Source organism: Hevea brasiliensis, chromosome 6 (assembly GCF_030052815.1).
Source record: "Hevea brasiliensis isolate MT/VB/25A 57/8 chromosome 6, ASM3005281v1, whole genome shotgun sequence".
Taxonomy (NCBI): domain Eukaryota; kingdom Viridiplantae; phylum Streptophyta; class Magnoliopsida; order Malpighiales; family Euphorbiaceae; genus Hevea; species Hevea brasiliensis.
The window spans coordinates 28,541,119-28,562,998 of NC_079498.1; the positions used below are offsets into that span (position 1 = coordinate 28,541,119).

The 21,880-nt window shown below is 32.4% G+C and overlaps 1 protein-coding gene and 1 pseudogene across 2 annotated transcripts; one reads left to right on the top strand and one right to left on the bottom strand.

Annotated features, from left to right (window-relative positions):
* The first annotated feature begins 2,219 nt into the window (after window positions 1–2,219).
* On the top strand, window positions 2,220–12,158 carry LOC131180625 (ATP-dependent 6-phosphofructokinase 5, chloroplastic-like; annotated as a pseudogene).
* Window positions 12,159–16,744: 4,586 nt separating this feature from the next.
* Window positions 16,745–19,234, bottom strand: LOC131180805 (cyclin-D4-2-like). 2 transcript variants are annotated; one of them, XM_058148532.1, is made up of 6 exons: window positions 18,759–19,234; window positions 18,298–18,384; window positions 18,093–18,188; window positions 17,759–17,960; window positions 17,534–17,655; window positions 16,745–17,346 (listed from the first exon to the last, which is right to left on the bottom strand). In XM_058148532.1, exons 1-6 carry the CDS (start codon window positions 19,083–19,085, stop codon window positions 17,095–17,097), a joined length of 1,086 nt encoding a protein of 361 aa, XP_058004515.1. In that variant the 5' UTR covers window positions 19,086–19,234; the 3' UTR covers window positions 16,745–17,094. The 2 variants fall into 2 exon arrangements, with proteins under 2 accessions (XP_058004515.1, XP_058004514.1); XM_058148531.1 differs by having other exon boundaries at window positions 18,093–18,191.
* Between the last annotated feature and the right edge of the window lie 2,646 nt (window positions 19,235–21,880).

The following is a 21,880-nucleotide window of genomic DNA, read 5'->3' on the forward strand; positions in this document are numbered from 1 at the left end:
GAACTTACGGGTTTTAAGGAGATTAATTCTTAAATCCTTTGAATACCCTTTCGAGTGAGACAAAGAGTGCCTTAATCAATCTAATCCTACTTTCATGGAGTTAGAGTTAATTAAGACCCATTAGGTTCTTTAATTAATCTGTGAATCCTCTTAATCCTTAGTCTATTTCTAGATCTAAGTTAATTAAGTCCAATTTCTTGATTATCTATCACAAGGCCTTCTCCTTTCGGTGCCTCAACCATGGATTAAGAACATCACTTAATGGGATCCTACACTAAGCATGTCATTAAGCACACAAGAAATGAATAAAACTCATTAAGACCACAAAATATGGATTACCCAATCAAAATCTACAAAATATCTCAAATATTACATCCCTTACTCCAGAATCAAAGTAAACTACTCACTATCCATAATATTTACAAGATATTCTGAGTTTATAAGGAAATAAAGCTTTAATCTAAACTAAGAAACAAAAAGCTCAAAACTAGAAGTGTAGGAAAAATGTAAGAAAAGAAAGAAATCCCCAAATCTGGTTAGAAATGGTGTGGAAAATGATTGTGACTCTTCAGCTGCTCCTGCTCCTCTCCCTTTTCTTCCTTTTCTTCTTCCCTTTTCTAAAATGGGAAATGGGGCTATTTATAGCATTTTCTGACATGGAGCCCTAAAATGGTGTGTTTTAGGAGGAATTTTGAGGAATCTTACGACTCATTAATGAAACCTTTGTGGGATTGCATAAGTTATGCATCCCTTATGCGCTTTAATTTGTTTACGGTTCATTTATGCGAAACTGCATGACTTGGCGCATAGGTTATGCACAATTCCATGAGATTGCATAAGGGAGGCGTGAATCTGCATAAGCTATGCACTCCCCTTCTGCACAATTCGGCAGGTGTTGGAACAGTGTTTCTTCTCCTTATGCAGATCTGCATAGCTTATGCGGCAAGTTATGCGCAATTTGGTCAATGCATATTTCAACTTGAAAACTTGTTTTTGGCATCTTTGGCTGTAGAAGTCACTCCTCAATGGCGAAATTTCTTTTCAGTCCTTCAAAAATACCATTTTTCCTACAAAACAAAGTAAAAATTATAAATTAATCCAAAATTGACAATTATGAAAAACTAACTAATTAACTAATGAAATTAGCTAAAAATGACTAATAATCAAATAAAATGGCTATGCAATTAAACCTAAATGACTATGCAAAATGTATGCATCAGCTAGCTAAGTATTATAGAAGATTTGTGAAGGGATTTTCATTAATAGCTGCTCCAATAACCAAGTTGTTACACAAGAATGTCAGATTTGACTGGAATGACAAGTGTCAGACCATTTTTGAGAAGTTGAAGGCTATGTTGACTGAGACACCAGTGTTAACATAGCCAGTATCGGGAAAGAACTTTGTGGTCTACAGTAATGCCTCTCATAATGGGTTAGGGTGTGTATTGATGCAAGAGGGGAAGGTGGTCGCCTATGCTTCCAGGCAGCTAAGGCCACATGAACAAAATTACCCTACCCATGATCTAGAACTTGCAGCAATTATCTTCACACTGAAGATATGGAGGCACTACTTGTATGGTGAAAAGTGCTACATTTACACAGACCACAAAAGCCTGAAATACGTGCCAACCCAGAAGGAGCTCAACCTTAGACAAAGGCGATGGATTGAGTTCCTGAAGGACTATGATTGTGTGATTGATTACCATCCTGGGAAGGCAAATGTAGTTACAGATGCTTTGAGTAGAAAATCCATCACAACTTTGAGATCATTGAATGGAAATGAATAATATAATTGTTAAGATGGCAAGAAGGGAAACCATCGAAAAAAACACGTGCACAAAACACATGACAAAAACAAGTGGTGACAGGCTGGCAAAGGTTAATGGGAGCAGTAAGTAGTCTTACTCTTACTCTCTTAGGGAAATAATTGAAATGTGGGACTTGGGAGTGTAGGTAGCCAAACCAAACTAAACTACTCATTTCTGGAGGTAATGTGGTAATTAAGGATCTTATTGAACTTCAAAACGTGCCAACTTGACTTTTACAGCTTGGTTTTGGTTTTACAAACAAGAGCGATCCTCCTCTGCCGTTTTCCTTGTTAATCTCTCACTCCCTCCCTCCCTCGTTCTCTTCGCTCTCTTCCACTACATTAGCTCTCCACATTCCAAACACCCTTGCTTTTACTTGAAGTCGAAAAGACTTGGAAATCTCTGCGTTTCATGGACTCTATCTCGCATTCTGCGACTGCCGCCCCCAAATTCACTTCTCTCCTACGCACCAAACCTTCCCTTCACTGTCATCGTTCCCATGGCTTCTCCTTCCCCAATTCTCGCGTTCTGAGGTTCAGGTCAAGTAGAATCCGCAAGCGGAGTGGTGTATTCGCGAAAATTCGAAAGCAGAGTCCCGCGATTGATTTCAGTGATCCTGATTGGAAAATCAAGTACCAGATGGATTTTCAATGGAGATTTAATATCCCTCATATCACTGATATATTTCCTGATGCTGCACCTATTCCCTCTACATTCTGTCTCAAGATGAGGTGCCTTTAAAAAAAAGTTGATTAGTGAGTTGAATTATGTTGTTGAATCGTGTTTTGTTTGATTTCAGTTTTATGGATTTTTTAAAGCTTTTCCAATTTAACTGATTTGGTTTATGTTGGTGCTCAAGTAGAAGTTTCTCCCTCTCTCTTCCCATGATCAAATTTACTTTACAGGACTCCGGTGTCGGAGGATTTTCTTTGAGTGGTTATCCATCTGATGAGGAGTGGCATGGCTACATTAACAATAATGACAGGGTGCTTTTGAAGGTATATTTTGGCCTTTCTTAGAAATTTGCAAATCAAATTACATTCACCTAGTTCTCAAGAAAAAATACGCACACGGACGCTCATTAGTGGGAATTATGCATTCTAGCTTTAGATATTAATTGAAGTGGCTAAACGTTTGTAGTTCTTTCTCCAATAGAAGTTTGCCCTTTGCATTCTAGGAAACTCTATTCTACATTTTTAAATATTAAATAAAACCAGAAAGTTCCCTAAATTTTAAATAAAAATCAACTCACTCAACTCAACTAAGCTTTTATTCCAAATTCGCTTTCTCCATTCTAAACGATTTTGGTTAAATACTTAGAGTCATGTTGTACTACTCTCTTCCAAGTCAATTTAGATCTACCCCTTTTTTTTCTTTCTATCCTCATATGCCCTACTTGTCTAACTGGAGCTTCCGCATGTCTACGCTTCACATGACCAAACCACCTCAATCTCCCTTCTCTCAACTTATCTTCAATTGGCACCACTCCTACCTTTTCTCTAATACTCTCATTACGGACTTTATCTAGTCTAGTATGGCTACTCATCCACCTTAACATTCTCATCTCTGCAACTCTTATCTTAGACGCATACAACTCTTTCAATGCCCAACACTCACTACCATATAACATAGCCGGTCGTATGGCTGTGCGGTAAAATTTTCCTTTAAACTTATTGGGAATCTTACGATCACATAAAACTCCCGTGGCACGTCTTCACTTCAACCATCCGGCTTTAATCCTATGACTAACATACTCCTCACATCCCCCATCTACTTGAAGGATTGAGCCTAGATATTTAAAGTGATTACTTTGGGACAGTACCACTCCATTCAAACTAACTCCTTCCCTATCACCAGTTTGGCCTTCACTGAACTTGCAATGCATGTATTCTATCTTCGTTCTACTTAACTTAAAACCCTTTGACTCTAGAGTATTTCTCCAAAGCTTTAGCTTTCTATTGACTCATTCTCGTGTCTCATCTATCAGAATAATATCATCCGCAAAAATCATGCGCCAAGGAATACTCTCTTGTATATGTTTCGTCAATTCATCTAAAACTAATGTAAAAAGGTAAGGGCTTATGGTTGTGTAATCCAATTGAGATCGGAAAATCTCTTGTGTCCCCTCCCACTATGCGCACAATAGTAGTTGCTCCTTCATACATATCTTTCAACACTTGTATGTACCTAATAGATACCCTCTTTTGTTCTAACACATTCCATAAGATGAAAAAATTCCAAAGTCATCACCGAAAGCGGAAGTAGAGGGATTCGAACCCCGAATAAGTCTTACAACGGATTAGCAATATGCTTTAGTCCACTCAACCATCTCTCAACCAAAGAAGGCGTATATTATACATATATGGAACAATTGGAAAATGAAACTTTTTTATCTACAAAATTGTTTTTATTCTCGGCTCAACATTCCTCAGTAGATGATGCAAGAAATTCAATTCAATAATTACATCAACCGAATGTCTGCTTCAGTTACCAAAGTCTGGTTGAACACGAGGGACTTAAAGCTTGATTAAATGTGAGAATTTTGCTTGCAATATTTGGGCATGATTGTAACAATTTATATCCCTTTGGACAAATAATTCATGTTTAGACAGGTTATGATTTACTTTGTTTTTGCTCGTTTAACTATATATTTCAGGTCATACATTTCTCGTCTCCGACATCTGCTGGAGCTGAGTGCATTGATCCTGATTGTACTTGGGTTGAACAATGGTAATTATGACTCCCAACTCTTTATGTAAATTTGCAATGCATGCATTTCCTGGCAGCAAGTGCAATTAGTTTTACCATATTGGATAACTAAAACATGTTGTACAATTATATTTTAGATCTAATAACATTTATTGCTACCATAATATTATAGCATTTGATGATCTATGAATGATTAGTTTTCATTCTAAACTTATCATATTTTGTGATGCACATGATACTTAAATTTTCATAGGGTTCATCGTGCTGGGCCTCGGGAGAAAATATACTTCAAACCTGAAGAAGTGAAGGCAGCAATTGTAACTTGTGGTGGTTTATGCCCTGGTCTCAATGATGTCATCAGACAGGTCAGAGTCATTTAAATGCCAACTTATTGTAATCTTCATCCACATGTAGCCTTCACTCTTCTCTTGATAAACCGTCATGTTTTTTTTACTCCCTGGTGCTGCAGAAGTAATTCCAGAAATTTGAGTTTCTGTGAAATTACATTGTATCACTTTCAGACATAAATTAAAAGTTGCATGCTTGCACATGTGCATATATGGAAATCATATAACGTATCAAATTTTTTAGGTTTCTTTTTATTATGCATACTTACATTTTAGAAGTTCGGCAGATTGTCATCACACTTGAAATATATGGTGTCAAAAAGATAGTTGGGATTCCTTTTTGTTATCGAGGATTTTCTGACAATGATTTGAGTGAAATGCCGGTAATTTCCCTCTTCTTTCCTGGTAATAGTTTGTCAAAAATCAGTAAATATATAAGCTTCTGTTATTATGTTGTGAAGGTAAACAAAGAAGATATTTGCTTTTCTTTTAAACTTAAATTGTAAGTTTAAAGTTAACCCATTTAGATTTCAATTTTGTTATCAGCTATCAAGGAAAGTAGTTCAAAATATTCATCTTTCTGGTGGAAGCTTGTTAGGAGTTTCACGTGGAGGACCGAGTGTTAGTGACATGGTGGACAGAATGGAGGTGCTTAATTACTTCATTTTGGTTTTGTTTAAATTGCTAGTATCAAAATGCTTCACGGTGTTAGGCTATAATGTTCTGATATGTTTGCATGATAATGCCAGGAAAACGGAATCAACATGCTTTTTGTGTTTGGTGGGAATGGTACACATGCTGGAGCTAATGCAATACACAATGAGGTTGTTGAGCCTGTAACTTTGTACTGATTTATTGCCTTATGTTAAACTCATTTTGCCTTATCATTCATTAATATCATCTCAATCTGAGAGTGGACCAATTGTGAAACCTGCAACAAAGTTTTCTTTAGTAACGAAATGATAATTAAAAGAAAAATTCCTAAACTTTACCTGCATGTTTAATTTTGGTCAAAAACCTTTTTATTTTATCAATTGTGACCATGAAATTTAATATTTATGACAATTGTACGCATTTTATTGAGGAAGTGTGGTAATGTACACATGGAAATTATGTAGCAGATCAATGGGCTGAATTATTTTTTTTTTTAGCAAAAAAAATTTAATGCTGATAATATTAACTACTTTAAAATTTTTTATTAAAAAAATATAGGGGTGAAATTATATGAAGGATATACGTTTGGTTTTGTGTTGTTAGGATTTTGTTTTCTTCACTTCCAAGTTGGTATGAAATGAATTTTTGATATGCTAGTAACATTTGCTAATTAACACAAAGGGACATATAGGTAATTCCTTAAGTTATTACATCAGCAGGGATCTTACTAGATCTCCACTTATAAAACACTTGTTCAACACTTTTTCCCAATATGTTAAATGCTTTCTCTATACCCTTTGCTGCTCTTTGCTGAGTATTATCTTGTCTGAACTTCTGATTTTAGTGCCGTAAACGAAGGTTGAAAGTGGCTGTAGTTGGTGTTCCAAAAACTATAGACAACGATATTTTGTTGATGGATAAAACGTTTGGTTTTGACACTGCTGTTGAAGAAGCACAGCGAGCAATAAATTCTGCATACATTGAGGTACAAATTTGGTTTTTTTAATAACTTCTGTTATACATACATGCTTAACTATTCTTACATTTGTTATTACATTTATTTCACGGATCTGCATTTCATAGGCACATAGCGCTTATCATGGTATTGGAGTTGTGAAATTGATGGGTCGTAGCAGTGGATTTATAGCCATGCATGCAGCCCTAGCTAGTGGACAAATTGACATATGTTTGATTCCCGAGGTATTTATACTTGCTAACAAATAAATATCCATTATTGTGGACCTATATTAATTTAATTAGTGTATACATTTTTTAAGGTACCATTTCATTTACATGGGCCTCATGGTGTTTTGAGGCATTTGAAATACCTAATTGAAACAAAGGGATCAGCTGTGGTTTGTGTAGCAGAGGGAGCTGGACAGGTGTGTTGCATTCTGAAGTTTGTAGACCATTTTACTATTTGTTACACTAGTCACTCGTCACATGTGCTCATGCACATGTTGCCATTATTCGGTGTCTTAACTACAGTATTTTTGCTTAGAAAAGGTAGTAGTATTCATTAAATTTGATTACATCAAGTTACTTGCAGCTTACCAAAACAAATCAATGACATAATCTAGAAGGTAAAATTTTTATGATTATAAATTTAAAAAATGGCAAATAAATGCAACCATGGGCAAACTAATATTGAGATTTCTCAAGTGATAGAAATAATTTCCTGTACTTATTTTTGTTAAACTTAAGGGATCATAATAATCATTAGGATTTTATACTTGTCGTACTTTCTGAAAAGCATGATTCTGTTGCTTTTTGGTGCAGAATTTCCTGGAGAAAACTATTGCTACTGATGCATCCGGAAACATTGTGCTTGGAGACATTGGGGTGCACATTCAACAAGAGGTTAGTGATCGTCTATTCACATGAATGTCATTACAAGTAAATGGTTGGATTGAATGTCAAACTTTTTCTATGCTCATGAACTTCATCTACTGTGGTTAGAAGTTTCACCTGCTGCATTAATACAATTCTTCAACCTGTTATTTGCCAACTTAACTGTTTGAGACTTCGAATGCTATCCTGTTCCCTCATTTCACTTCATTTGAGATACCCATTCTATTAAGCTATCATGATTATTTAACATAACAGAGAACAGTTTTATGTGATCTTTTTCAGCCAGATATTTGTGATTTGTGTTCTTATGGACATAACAACAAGAGCTGTTTTCCTATACGGGCTATTGCTGCAAATCATTATCCAATGAATTACTTTAATATTTTTGTCATATTACTGCAATCTTATATTGCATAATGTTTCAGTAATTGAACTACATGGATCAAATAGCGTTCATGCTTCTTATAGGAATTACATAGGAGTCACTTGCTAAATAGAGAACCAGTGAATCATTCGTTTGTTCTTGAACCAGTGAAACCTTTCAATATTCTTTGATAATTTTGACATTATGTTTTATGTTCCATCACCCTAACTCCTATCAAGAAAATATCAATCACTGCTTAGTTGGTGGTGTTGCTATCTGAGAGTACTAACATGAGTTCATTATTACATTGTGAACCACTAATCTTTACCTTTTTCCTTTTGGACTGTAAAGGGGATGAGGGGGAGGATTTGCTTTGGACAAGGAGGGTATTTTCACCTATAAATGAGACTACCTTTTCCATTCTTATGTAGATACTAGCTAACTCAATTGATCAATAGATAACTTTATACTTTTTGAGTCCTTTCCCTTAGATCTTTGATTACCTGTATCTGTAAATGGTTCCTGGTTGACCCACTCTGACACTAATTTAATTAAATATTTTTTGTCAGACAAAAAAATATTTTAAGGAGATTGGTGTTCATGTTGATGTGAAGTATATTGATCCAACATACATGATCCGTGCATGTCGTGCAAATGCATCAGATGGAATCTTATGTACTGTTCTTGGACAAAATGCCGTAAGTGTTTCGTCCTCTTTCTCTATGTAATAATATGATGTGTACTTAGTTAAACCATCAACAGAGTATGTGCATGGTTAGGATTTTTTAGTGAAAGAATCATATAGAACTCAGTGATGCTTAACCTGAAAGGCTGAAACTAGCCTCAGGCTTCTTGCCTTTTTTAGTTAGTTGAGAGAAGCATGAGGATTTTGTCTAGTTCATATTCAAATAACAAGATATTAGCCCAGGTGATATATTTGCAAGTATAGGAGCAAAAACATTTGTGATTTTTTTCTTAGACTAGTAAAGTTGCTGAATTATGCTTTATTGCCCTTATAGTATCTTGAAAATTGCTTGATACAAATGTATATGCTTTACTATGAAGTTTGAACTTGACATAGTGAAGGAAAATGATCCTTACAGCCAACCCCAGTTAGTTTGGACTTTGGACTAAGGTTGAATTGAGTTTAGTTTGTACCATTTTGACCAAATATGATTTTCTGAACAATCACAGCGAACTGAACTAGTGAACATCTATCATTCATATCAGTTTGCATATTGTTTAAACTTGTTCAGTTGGGGAGCCTCGCTGGTGCAGTCGAGGAAAAGCAAAATTTTGGGTATTGTGCAGCTTCCTACGAAATTTCTTATTTAGAAAGTTATTTACTAATTACTTCCTATAGATTTGTTGGGAATTCTCATATCTACATGTGTTGGTCCTTGTGGAATGATGAAAAGTAGTCCCAAAAATATTTACAGCCACCAAATTGGTTATTAAGGTTATAGAGGCCTAGGTTTATGGCACACTTAGTAGCCACCAAGTTCTCCTATCCTCATTCTAATCACCATATTTCAATCTACCAGCACTGAAAATCCTTTATTTAGATCTCAACTCTAAAAACTCATCATTTACATGGGCTCTGTGACATATCTTCATGAGATTGAAGAAATTTTTCCATGAAATTCAGAAAGACATCAATTTTGTGAACAATCATATTTTCTTCTTCCTTTCCTTCATTGTCTTCTTGTTTGTCTTCAACCATGGGCTTATCCAACTTCAAAACAGCCTTGACCCCTGCCTTGGAATCAATTTCAATTTTTGAACTGCCCTTGCTCAAGATTAAAAGAGTCTTTAGAGTGGCATTGATTCTAGGTCTTATTTCTTTTCTTCATTTTTCTTAGAAAATGGGGCATTTTGAGGTTTTGGTGAAGTTGTTGATGCTGATTTCTGCAATTTTATTTTAACACTACATTCTAGGGCACTTGTCTGGTGGTGGTAGTTTTGGTTTCTGTTAGGGTTTTTGTTTAGATATTTCACTGAAATATATAGGGGTTTCAGTGGATCGAGTTACAGAAAAATTTGGAGAAACAAAAGTCCCCCCTCCCCTTTTTTGTTTTCAGTTCTCTTGTCTTCCACACAATTTCTAGAGATTTGGGTGTCAACAGGAAACTATCAGAAGATTTAGTTTTCTTTTTCTTCCATTTTTTCTCTTCATTTTCTAGTTTTCTTATATTCAAAAACAAAGATAAAAAAGTGGGAAAGTTGGGGTTGGGGGATGGGTTTTGATTATTGTGAGATAGGGAGGATTCAGAAGAGGGGGTTGGCAATTGTGTGATAGAGTGAGAGGGAGGGCACAGATTGTGGATTGCAAATTTCAAGTTTTCTTTTTTATTTTTTTATTCTTATAGCACAATATTTTTGCATTTTTATGATTTTTCCTTTTAGTATTATCTTTAATTTGTTCTTATTTTAATCAATCAATGGCTTCCATGTGTGCCTTCCATGTGATAAGATAAACAAAGTTCTTATGTTGAAAGGGCTTAATTGCTAAAGTTTTAATAAAAGATTTAGTTTGAAAGTTATCCTAACCATTTAGGTTATTTTTGTGATTAGCCCAAAATGTAGAGATGGCAATTTAGCCCATTCCATCAGGTTTTACCTGTTTATAATATGATGTGGAATCCCTTCGCTTCTAAGGAAGCAGTTTCAGGATGGGTCTCCACCTGATCTCAACTTCATATTGCCCTGACTTCAAAAAATCATTTTTATTTTATATCTTTTTACTTGTAAAATATAAAAAACATAAGCAAATTTTACCCCGATCCTTTTCTATTCCTAGGAAAAAGTAATTATTGGATACACTGGAAGCACTAAAAGATAGTACTCCCTTTGATAAATAAAAAAGTTTTTGCTTAATTATTAGGAGGTGGGACCCATGTTTTCAGGGAGAGAGTGCACCTATAATCTCTTGAAAAGGAAATGCATATTCATTTGAGAAGTCTCATGGTAAGTTAAAATGAATTATGCTTACTTTCAAAAATTATCCTGAATCTGGTTTAATAATTTATTAAATAAAATATCAGATAACTGGATGAATAGGAGTATTTCCACAAAATGAGAGTTGTATATCTAAAATTAAAAAAAAAAATGGAAAAAGAAAAGAATTTTCATTTAAAAAAAAAAAGTCATTGAAGCTAGGAAGCAAACTGAATTGAACTACTGAAAGTCATTTTAATTTGGTTCTCTTAATAGGTTGGATTCTGGTTCTGAAAATATCAATTCCCTGGAATAAGTAGTGATGTTATCTATACTTGGGTAGGCCTTAATCTTCATCTCTCCATATTTTCCATGTGCCTGATACTTGAATTAGGCTTTTGTATTTATTTGCATGTGACTTCGTTGTCTATGAGCATATAATCAGAATTTGTGGTTTTGACAGGTCCATGGTGCATTTGGCGGATATAGCGGAATTACTGTAGGAATATGCAACACTCACTACGTCTACTTTCCCATTCCTGAAGTTATTTCTCATCCCAGGGCTGTAGACCCTAACAGCCGGATGTGGCATCGTTGCTTGACTTCGACAGGCCAGCCTGACTTTATCTAAATTGCCTAAGCCTTCTAATTTATGCTAAAGAATTAAGAAATCAAAGTTTCAAAAAGTTCATTAATGGACATAATACCAGCTTTAGAAGATTAGCACTTAGCTAGAGACTTTTCATCATCATAGGCTGTTGAAATAATACAGAGGATGAAATTTCCTCTATATGAGAAAATTATTCAGTGCCAGTTTTTGAAATCACAAGACACCATAGTAATAAAATGTTACAGGAATCACCCAAGCAATTTGTGCTTGACACATGAATTCTGATTGCACTATTTAATGTGTCATTACCTATTTTTGTACATCAAAATTTTTGCAGTTCACCATGTGAACGAGACTACACTGTCTGTATCTGTAAAACTTAAGACATGATTCAAGATGATTGCTTGGGTCGGATCTGCTGTAATTAAAGTCCTGGAAGACCACCAATTGGAATTGATACACACATTCATATGGTGAATATTTTGTACTGCAGTAGTCGCTGTAACCTTCTAAAAGCAGCAGTGAATTTGACCACACCCCCCCTCCCCTCAGCCCCAAGATGAAGGATTGGTCAATGACTGGTACGCATGGTATCTAAAGTTATGCCGATGTGTTTCTTATCTCTTGACCTTTCGGCATGTGAAGCTTGCAACTTCACTTTTGGTTAAAAGGCGTGCCCTTCGGCGCCGAGGGGAGAAGAAAATTCTCTATTAATTGAAACTCCACCGACAACCTATAATTTCACGATGAAGTTTGTATCAGCTGGTAGAATATGATGCATGATGAACTCGAATGTTATTTGGAATAAAGCTCAATTCTGCCCATGTATGTTTTGGCGATGTTCAATTAGGCTCAAAATAAGCTTTTTGATCTAAAAATTTCTCACCTTTCATTTTATGAGTAAATAAACTCTCCTTTCAATTAGTTCTTTTATGACTCTTTATATCAATTGAAGTTCTCTATTGCATTTGATTATCTCAATTAAAGTACATGATTATATTTGAGCTTTATTTCAATGTTGTTGGTCTGCAATTCTGCGGTTCATTCCATCCAAAGAAGCACTGACCAATCCCTTTTACAGCAATTACCTTCTCTGGATTGATCGTCAAGTCATCACCACGCACACTTAGAAGAAAAGTTTTCTTTTATTGCGTTCTGCGTTGGTCTCTCTGGTCTGTCTTCTCTTTGGCCACACCCCAAATGCTCGTCCCTTCAACATTCAATATCTCGGTGAACACAACTCCATATACCTTCAAATGATACTATATATTACTATACTACAAATACTATTATAAGTGATACCCTAGCCCTACAAATTAATTTCTGTTTTCCTGTGCACAGCAGCAGAAGATGTTAAAACATCCACCAACCAAAACCCAGTTTTGCAGAGGCTGCAGTGACCATATTTTAGGTCCCCACAAAGCAATAAGTTAAACAGATACATCCACGCAGAGAAACCCAATACTTACAACCAAGATTATCCCCATCTAGCTACTTTTTTTTATCATAAAAGATACCCTCTCCATACCAGATGAGAATGGTGCATGTCTGCTATTTTCATTTCAAGGCTTCTGTCGATTGATTGTGCCTTTGGTGACTTCGTCTTACATGTCATGCACATATGGGTGTTTGATATTGGGATTCTTGATTAAATTAATGGGTTAATTTAAAAAAAAAAATTATAATTGAACATGCTTTTATTATTGGTACTGTGGTCAGTCAAATGGGTGGTTTGGTGACATTAGATTACTGCTTTATTCGTACTTAAGTCAGTACTTACTGTTCAAGTTACTGTCATAGTCGTGTGGACCTCATTAAAGGGTCTTAAGGCTGCACTCATTGGATGGAAAGAATTCATTGTTAATCTGATGGGCAAGGAATCTGACATTTCTGAATTTCTGTACCAAAGAATCTGTTCAAAACAAAGGTCGTCCTGCATATTATATTATATCTTATTGTTTATTAACTGATGAGTTTAATTTAATAATATTATAATCATATGCAAGATTTCAAATTCAAATTGAAATTAATAATAAAAAGAAAATTATTAAATTTTTTTATTAAAAATAGAAATGTTAAAATTAGTCAAATATATTTATAAATATGAAACAAACAATAATTAATTTAATAATAATATAAAAAAATTAGTTTAATAATATTAATAATGATGAAATTTAAATTAAGTGAATCTCTCAATTCCAGTAATATTATTTAATTTTTATTATTAAATCTGAACTTCATTCAAATTTATGCAAGATGTGATGTTTTGATACAAACGGAGAGGGAGGAAAATAAAGAAAGAAAAATAATTAAAAATGAAAGAAAAATAAAATTTATTTTTTCTTATTTAGAAAGAGATATGGAGACTCCAATTAGACAAATAGAACATATTAAGTTAGAAGATAGAAATAAAATAAGGGATAGATCTAAATTGATTTGAATGAGAGTAGTACAACATGACCTATAAGCATTATACATTTTTTAGAATTTAACCTAAAATTGTTTAGAGTGAAGAAAGACAATCCATATAGCCGATTCCAATAAATTTTTATAATAAATGCCTAGTTGAGTTGAGTTGAATTCATCTTTTTACTCTTAATTTTATAAATTATTTAAAAGTTGAAATGAGTAAGTAATGGGTATATAGGTAATTTTTTTTCAATTGTGTATACTTTTTCCTCTCGATTAGTTTACTTTCTTTCTCCAAATCGAAGAAAAAAAAATAAATGTAAAATAAATATTATTTTTCTTCCACCCAAATAAAGTGATAATATCATTTTATTTTTTATTATTTATTTTTTCTCTCTCTCCTTTCCATGCATCCAAACATAAGAAAAAGAATTATGGAGTATAAACTATAAAGCTCTAAAAACTAAAAACAAGCGAAGTTCATATGAAATGAATCCAATTGAGCAATTGGTGCATTTATTTTGGCAATTTATGATGTTGATATCATCACACCTAACATAATCTTAAGGGCATACATACTATTTATAACAATGCGTTTTAATTTAAAGGCGAGGGATAGAGAGAGAAAGGGAAAGGGAAAGATAGAGAGACAACTTAATTAAATATTTTAATAAGTATTAAATTAATAAAAAAAGAAAAATATAATTTTTTTTAATTTAATAAATATCCCGTTAATAAAAATGACATTTGGATTTTAAGAGCGGAGCCACTCGGTGACCAGAGCGGCGATGGACCCCAAGCCCCAAGAGCGCCACATACAATATATGATGGTTTTTCTTTTTTTCTTTTTTTTTTTTTAATTTATTTTATTTGAAAATTTAAATAAATTTATATATCATATTAAATCTTTTCATTATTCATTAAAATTTTTTTTCCATCATTTAATTAATTTTATGCTATTTTTATTTTATGAATTTAAGGTTTAACGTAATAATTTAGTGAAATTTTACTTTAAATCTTTAGACAATATTTGCTGAATATGTAATATTGTAAATAATGAATAATATTTAAAATTATTGAAAAAAATTAATAGAAAATTTTAATTATTTTTATATATTTTAAAATATTTTCTAATAAAATTATATATATAATTTTATATTCAATTCCCCTAAAAAATAGTATCCAGTATAGATTTTATATTATAAATTAAAATTTAATCCCACGCTGTTATAGTACACAAATTCATGTACTATCTATGAAATTTACTCTAAATGTAATATATAAAAAATTTAAATTTCAGAATTTTTATTTTTAAAAATATCTCAAAACAAAAGAAAAATCTCTCTAATAATCTGCCAACACAAATTTGATTAATTCCAATATTCCATGATTGTAGATTTTGGCCTGTGATTCTCCTTTGAGGGTCAAATGATTTGGTTGCAATAATGTTGCTGTTTGCAAGTGAAATATTAAAATAACCAAGAACTGTAGGAAAGACATATCTCAAGTTCTCAACTCTTTTGGGATGGCAAAAAGTTACAAAACATGATATCCGATACGATCTTAACTCGATTAATTTTTTTTGTAATTTTTGCTTTAACTTTGATTTATATGAAGCGGAGATAGATAGACTCTTTTCCCGCTTCGAATTTCTATAATTTGTCTCACACAATAATATATTATTTTTAAAAAATAATTTATTTTTATATATTTAAAAATTATAATTTTAGAAAAAATATAAATATATTATTAAAATTATTTAATTATATTTTATTTTTAATAAATAAATTTATATTATATACTAATAAATTAAAATAAAAAAATACTCCATAGAGAAACCCTAAGAATGGCAACGGAGCGAGTTAGGGGCGAGGATCACTCCTTTCATTCCCGCCCCACAGGAGTTCAGGGTTGGGGTGGGGCGTGTTTCCTTACTGAGATTTTTTTTTTAATTTATTAGTATATAATATAAATTTATTCATTAATAAATAAAATATAATTAGAAATATAAATTTTAAATATTATTTTAATCATATATTTATATATTTTATTAAAATTATAATATTTAAATATATAAATATATAAAAATAAATTATTTTTTAATAAAAAATAATAATATATTACTGTATGAGACGAGTTATCGAATTTTCGAGAAGAAAGAATGTCATTCCATCCATACCCCCACACAAATCGAGGTCTGGACGGGTTGGAAAATATTAATTAAATTCAAAAACTTTTGTCATCTCCAAAAAAATCCACTGTCTATTTTCTCATAAGAGAATTCTCACCTCAATCCTGAATTCCTATAAGGTAAGGATGAAAGGAGCGATTCCTGTCTGACCCGCCCATTGTTGTTCCAAAACTCTTCACACTAATATTTTTAAAAATGAAACTTTTATATTTTTTTTACAGTAAAATTATATATGAACTATTTTTCATACACTAAACATGTATTTTCAATATGATTAAAAATAAATTATTAAGAAATTTGGAAGTAAATGAAAATCTTCATGGAGATGAAATTTCTGAAAAGAAAATGGAGAATAAAATAAAAAAGAATTGAAAGGAGCAATAAGAATTGAGAAAGGCACAAGTCTACAAGCATTGATGGATAGGACTGGATACCTGTTCACTTAAATTAAAAAAAGAAAATTAAAGGACACGTGTCATTATGTGATCTCAGTTGCTCATAGGAAATGACCCTTAATCAATTGCTATTTGCCAACTCTGCACACTGTGCATTCCCAAGGCTTCTTTTAAAAAATATATATTATAACTATTGAAAAATTCCAGATATTGACTGGTCACACTCTGTCTAAACTCTAAACAAATAGCATTGTGGGTCCAAACACAGTACTCAATTGCACAACTAGCTAAACGACAGTGTTTTGAGTATCTGAAATTATGTTGATGAGTTGGGTGGACAACTTGATGCTTGCAATTGATTCCTTCACAAGGGGAAAAAAACAAAAAAAAGAAGAAAAAAGGAAAAATTCATGCTTATCAAGGTTGATAGAGTTCTTATTAGATTCTCAATGGAAGGGGGAAATGGAAATTGAAGAAGAGATAACTTTCATTCTCTATATAAATGTGTATTTTCATTTCTTTTTCTCTCACTTGAAAAAGAACCTACAACAAAAACTGTACAACTCTGCAGAGGAACCACCACATTAATCCCTAGCCATCAGCTTCAGCTTTGTTATAAATATAAGCTTAGCCTTAGTTGCTGAGAATTCTAGTCAATATATGAACAGCTTGGGAGCTCTTGAATTTTTTCCTTGAACCTTTTTATTTATTCCTCACAGAACCCTGTGTCTCATTCTCTTTTTTCTTGTATATTACTGTGACTTAAAGGGCAACCCCTCCAAATCCAATTCCATCATTCATCCAAAAACCAACACAATCTCAAGACTTGTGTTCCATTTGAGATGGCTTGTTGCTTTGTTTTCGCCTTTTAATGTCTGGACTATTATGTGAAGTGTTTGCACATGACCCAACTGTTAAATCATCACTTTTATAACTCAAGCATGCAGCATCCAACACCCCATTTGGGCTCTGGGGCACACATGAGGCTGAGGCACTTGCCACATTATCAACAGCAGACCCACTAATCAGTGACAAGTCTTTTATCAGTTCAATACACTTGAATACTCTACCCTGCATCAAATAAAAAAAAATCCATAAACAGGAAAAAATATCAAGGGCTCTCATTTCACAAACTCATCAAATTGGTGAAAAGATCAAACCAAAAGATCTTTCATTAGGAAAAGCAATTTTGTCCTATCTTTGGACTTTCACTTCTGTGGGCACCACACCAATGCTTTTTTTTTTCTTGCCCTTTTACCTTTTCTACTTGGATGAAACAGGGCACTGCCTTATCAATGTCCCCTGCTTGGATTTCTCCTGAAACAGAAATTGCTACTGCTGCTGCAATCTCTGAAGGCCTGAATTCCAAGAAGTCAATACCTACATTCAATTCCCACAAAGCATTGCATCAAAAACCCATTAATCCTAAAAGACAATCCAGGACCAAAACTTATTTTTTGTTTAAAAAAAGTAAACGACAAACCTTTAATTGTGCTTAATATTAGTTGCAATGATCTAATTATGGATGATGTTAATAGAGGTTGATCTCCATTGATCTTGCTAAGGAAATAGTCTATGAAGGAGCAGGGAGTGAGAGCTTGCATTCTCCACTTCAACGTGCTCAACACCAAAAGCTCCATTCTTTGTATAGTTTTAGCTTCAAACACAAACTTGGGTTCCCCTACCTACCCAAAAGAGAAAAAAAAAATTTTTTAAAAAATCATTAGGACAAGGAGATGGAAAATAACATGAAAATTATGACCAACTTTAGAACACACAAATTGTCGTTTCAAAATTAATCTTGAAGCTACTAATACCTGTAAATCTACAGAGAGAGGCACATTAGCCTCCTCCATTTTGACTGCTAGTGATACGCAAGCCACAGCTAACAATTGCACAGTCCAAGCTTTACCCTTCTATATACCAATAGTGAAATAGAGGAATCAAAGATCAAATCAATCAGCAAGAAAACACATTGTAGTCGGTTTAACAAGAGAAAAAAAATGCTAATTTTGCACTTACAGGCAGTTGATAGAATGATAGGAACCGATCTAAGTAATTCATTGATAGGCAAACACTGAACGGTCCAAAATTGTAGTGGGCTTGAGCCTGTTGGTCATGAGTAAAGGAAATCAATAAGAATCAGTGAATAATCCATCCTGCACACCAAATTATTTGCCACAAATGAGGAAAGCATATAAGGCATTTTACTGAAAACATTTGGATGATGAGAAGTCCAATTTCAAATTGCAAAAGAATTTCCATACAACGGGCGAAGGGGACTGGACTTGAACATTAGCAATCCTTTAAAAACTTTTGGAGATTGATTGATCAAAAGGCAGAAGCAACTCCTTTCAGAAATCAAATGGAAATCAATGAAAGCAACAAAAAACACATTGTTGCTGGAAAACGAAAACCCACTGGCAGAAACCAGAAGAAAAATCCAAAAACCCATTTAAGAAACCAATAAAAAAATAAACAACCTTCCAAATCCAATCAAGAGCCTCTCTCCTAACACTCAAATCCCCACTTCTTAATCTCTTTAGGTAATCATCGCTGGGCAAATGCTCTATTTCCCTCTTAACCATTTCCTTCACTCTGTCTTCACTATGAATCGTAAAACCCAACAAGGATTTGCAGCTATCATTATCAGAAAAAAGGTCTTGATTGTGACTTTGATTGTCTTGATGATGCAAAGAAAGAGAAATCCCAAACTCATCTGTGGCATTGCAATCAAGATCATCAAAACAAGTGTTTGAGTTCTCTGCACACAGAAGGCTCGAGAATGCTAGGCCAGGATTCTGTGCCATTGTCAATGCCGCAGATATGAGACGTAAACCCAAGAAAATTTCATCAAACAGAAAGTGTCACAGAAGGTTCTATCTATGGTTTACAGAGAAAAGCTTTTTGTTTCTTTGTACGTGACAAACCCAGAGAGAGATAGATAGGAGGAGAGAGAATGGGGCAGGGGCTGGGGAGAAGGCATAGCAAAGGAAGGACCTTTATGTAGACGATGTACATACAAGTATCATATCAGTTGCCCATAAGTTATCAGTTATTTTTTTTAAGTTTGTTAAACACTATAATTTATTTATTTAGGTGTCCATCAACTATCAACTGCACTCAATAGGTAAACCAAACACCTCTTTTGGGGCTGTTTGATTTAACTGTTGAATACAAATGATAATTTGTTAGTTGATAAGCTATTCTTGATAGGTGATGGTGATAAGCGATAGTGATGATAACTGTTTTATATTAAGTATTTGGTAAAATTATATTTAGCTGTTGCTGTTGATATGTGAAATGACTAATAAGGGTATATATCATATAATTTATTTAATTTTTAAATAAATATAAAATTATAAATTTATTACATTATATTATTTATTTTAATATTAAATTAAATATATAATTATTAAATTAATATATTATATTATTTAAATAAATATATAATTATTAATCTATTATATTATATCATTTATTTTATTATTGAAATAATAAAATAATTATTATTGAAATAATAAAATAATTATTATTGTTAATAGAAAAATTTATAATTAATTTTAAGTTATTAGATATAAATAAATATTTTATATTTTATGTTATTAATAAAAAATATTTTAACAAAGCTAAAATACGTTAATTAAAATGTTAAAATTACAAATAAAAAATAAAAACATTAATAATATTAATTTTCAAGTTAAATAAAAAAGGATAATATGGTCAAAATAAAAAATAAAATCAAAACAGCTATCAGCTGATGAGAAACAGCTCTAAAAATAGAGCTGATACAAACTGCAGCTGATGGATATCATATCAGTTGCTCATCAGCTATCAGCTCTATTTTTTTAAACTTGTCAAACACTATAATTTACCTGTTTGAATGTCCATCAGCTATCAGCTGCACCTAACAGGTAAACCAAATACTCCCTAAAAATAGAGCTGATACAAACTGCAGCTGATAGGTATCATATCAGTTGCCCATCAGCTATCAGCTCTATTTTTTTAAGCTTGTCAAACACTATAATTTACCTGTTTGAGTGTCCATCAGCTATCAACTGCACTCAACAGGTAAACCAAACACCTCCTAAGTTTTTAAGTCCAACTGTCACTTGTACTAATCCAGTGGCTTACCTAAAGTCTAACCTCTTTCTTTTTAGCTCGGCTCTACGAGTTTAGTTCAATGTGCAACATTCAACAAAGTAGGAGATGGCATGTTGCACTCTTTCATTAATTGGTTTGATTCGATTGAGGGCTCTCTAAGAAGATTTTTTTTTTACCCCTCTTTATTTTTCTCTTTTTCTCTAGAAAATGGCCGGTGATTGAATTGGTTCTTAAAGGTCTCGTTGAGCAACAAAGTGAGGGACTGTGATATTTAATGAGCTTAAACAATGAGGTGTCATCCTTTTTTCAATATTTTATTCTTTAAGATAATTTGTTTAATCCTAAAAAAAGAAAATTTACTTAAAAATAAATATTAATATATTAAAAATTAAAAATATAACTTTGATAATCAATATCATATACTTTTAAATATTTAAAAATAAAAAAGTATCCATCAAAAATTTTTTTATGATATAACTCATTAATTATTATTTAATATTTTATTTTAAATTGAAATTATTTTATATATAAAAACATTAAATGAGTTTAAAAATTAATATTTTAGTTATAATTTAAACATATTATTTGTAAAAAATTTATTTCATTATTATCAAGTCAAAGTTTATTTACAGCTCTTTATTTTTTGAATTATTTAATACCCGTTTCGGTTTTTAAATTTTATAAAAATACATATCTTAACCTCATAAGAGATTTTATGCTTTGATTTTAAAGAAAAGCTTTTATAACATTTTTAAAAGCTAAAAATCTGCTGCTATAATTTTTATTAAATAGAAAGTTAAAAAATGAAACTTTCTCTCTTTTTTTTTATTTATGAAAATAAATAAATTTTTATTTATTTAAAATTAAAAATATCCCTTTACTCTTTTTTTTTCCTTTTTTTTTAATCAGAATTTCTTTCTCGTCTTACCCATTATGTATATACACCCTCTACTCACTTTTTTTCCTCTAAATAATATCCATATCTCTCTCTTCTCCCGTCCACTATAATCCAATGATATATAGACATTCAACTACGTGTTCATTATTATTATTATTATTATTATTATTATTTTAAAAGCTAAAAATCTGCTGCTATAATTTTTATTAAAAAGAAAGTGAAAAAGCAACACAACATTAAGCCCTAAGGAAGTTTCAGAGCATCAACATCGAAATTTTAAAAACATATTAAATAAAACAGAAATTCCATCCGTTTCATAAACCTGATGTGTCCCTACCGCAAGTGCACGGGTCGTACAAGTAATATAGAAAAGATATCCTATTTTTGAAATTAAAGCAATAAATTGATTGATATTGAAGTATGAATTCTATATGTGTAAAATTAATGACCTATTCAACAATGTAATTAAACTAAATTTGCATCAAATTAAAACAAGCAAATTCAAATATGGCAAGATTTAAAATGGCAAGCAATTAAATTCAATTAGAAATTAACAATTATAAAAAAGACGATTCCGGAGTTCGGGAGTTCATATTCGAGCTA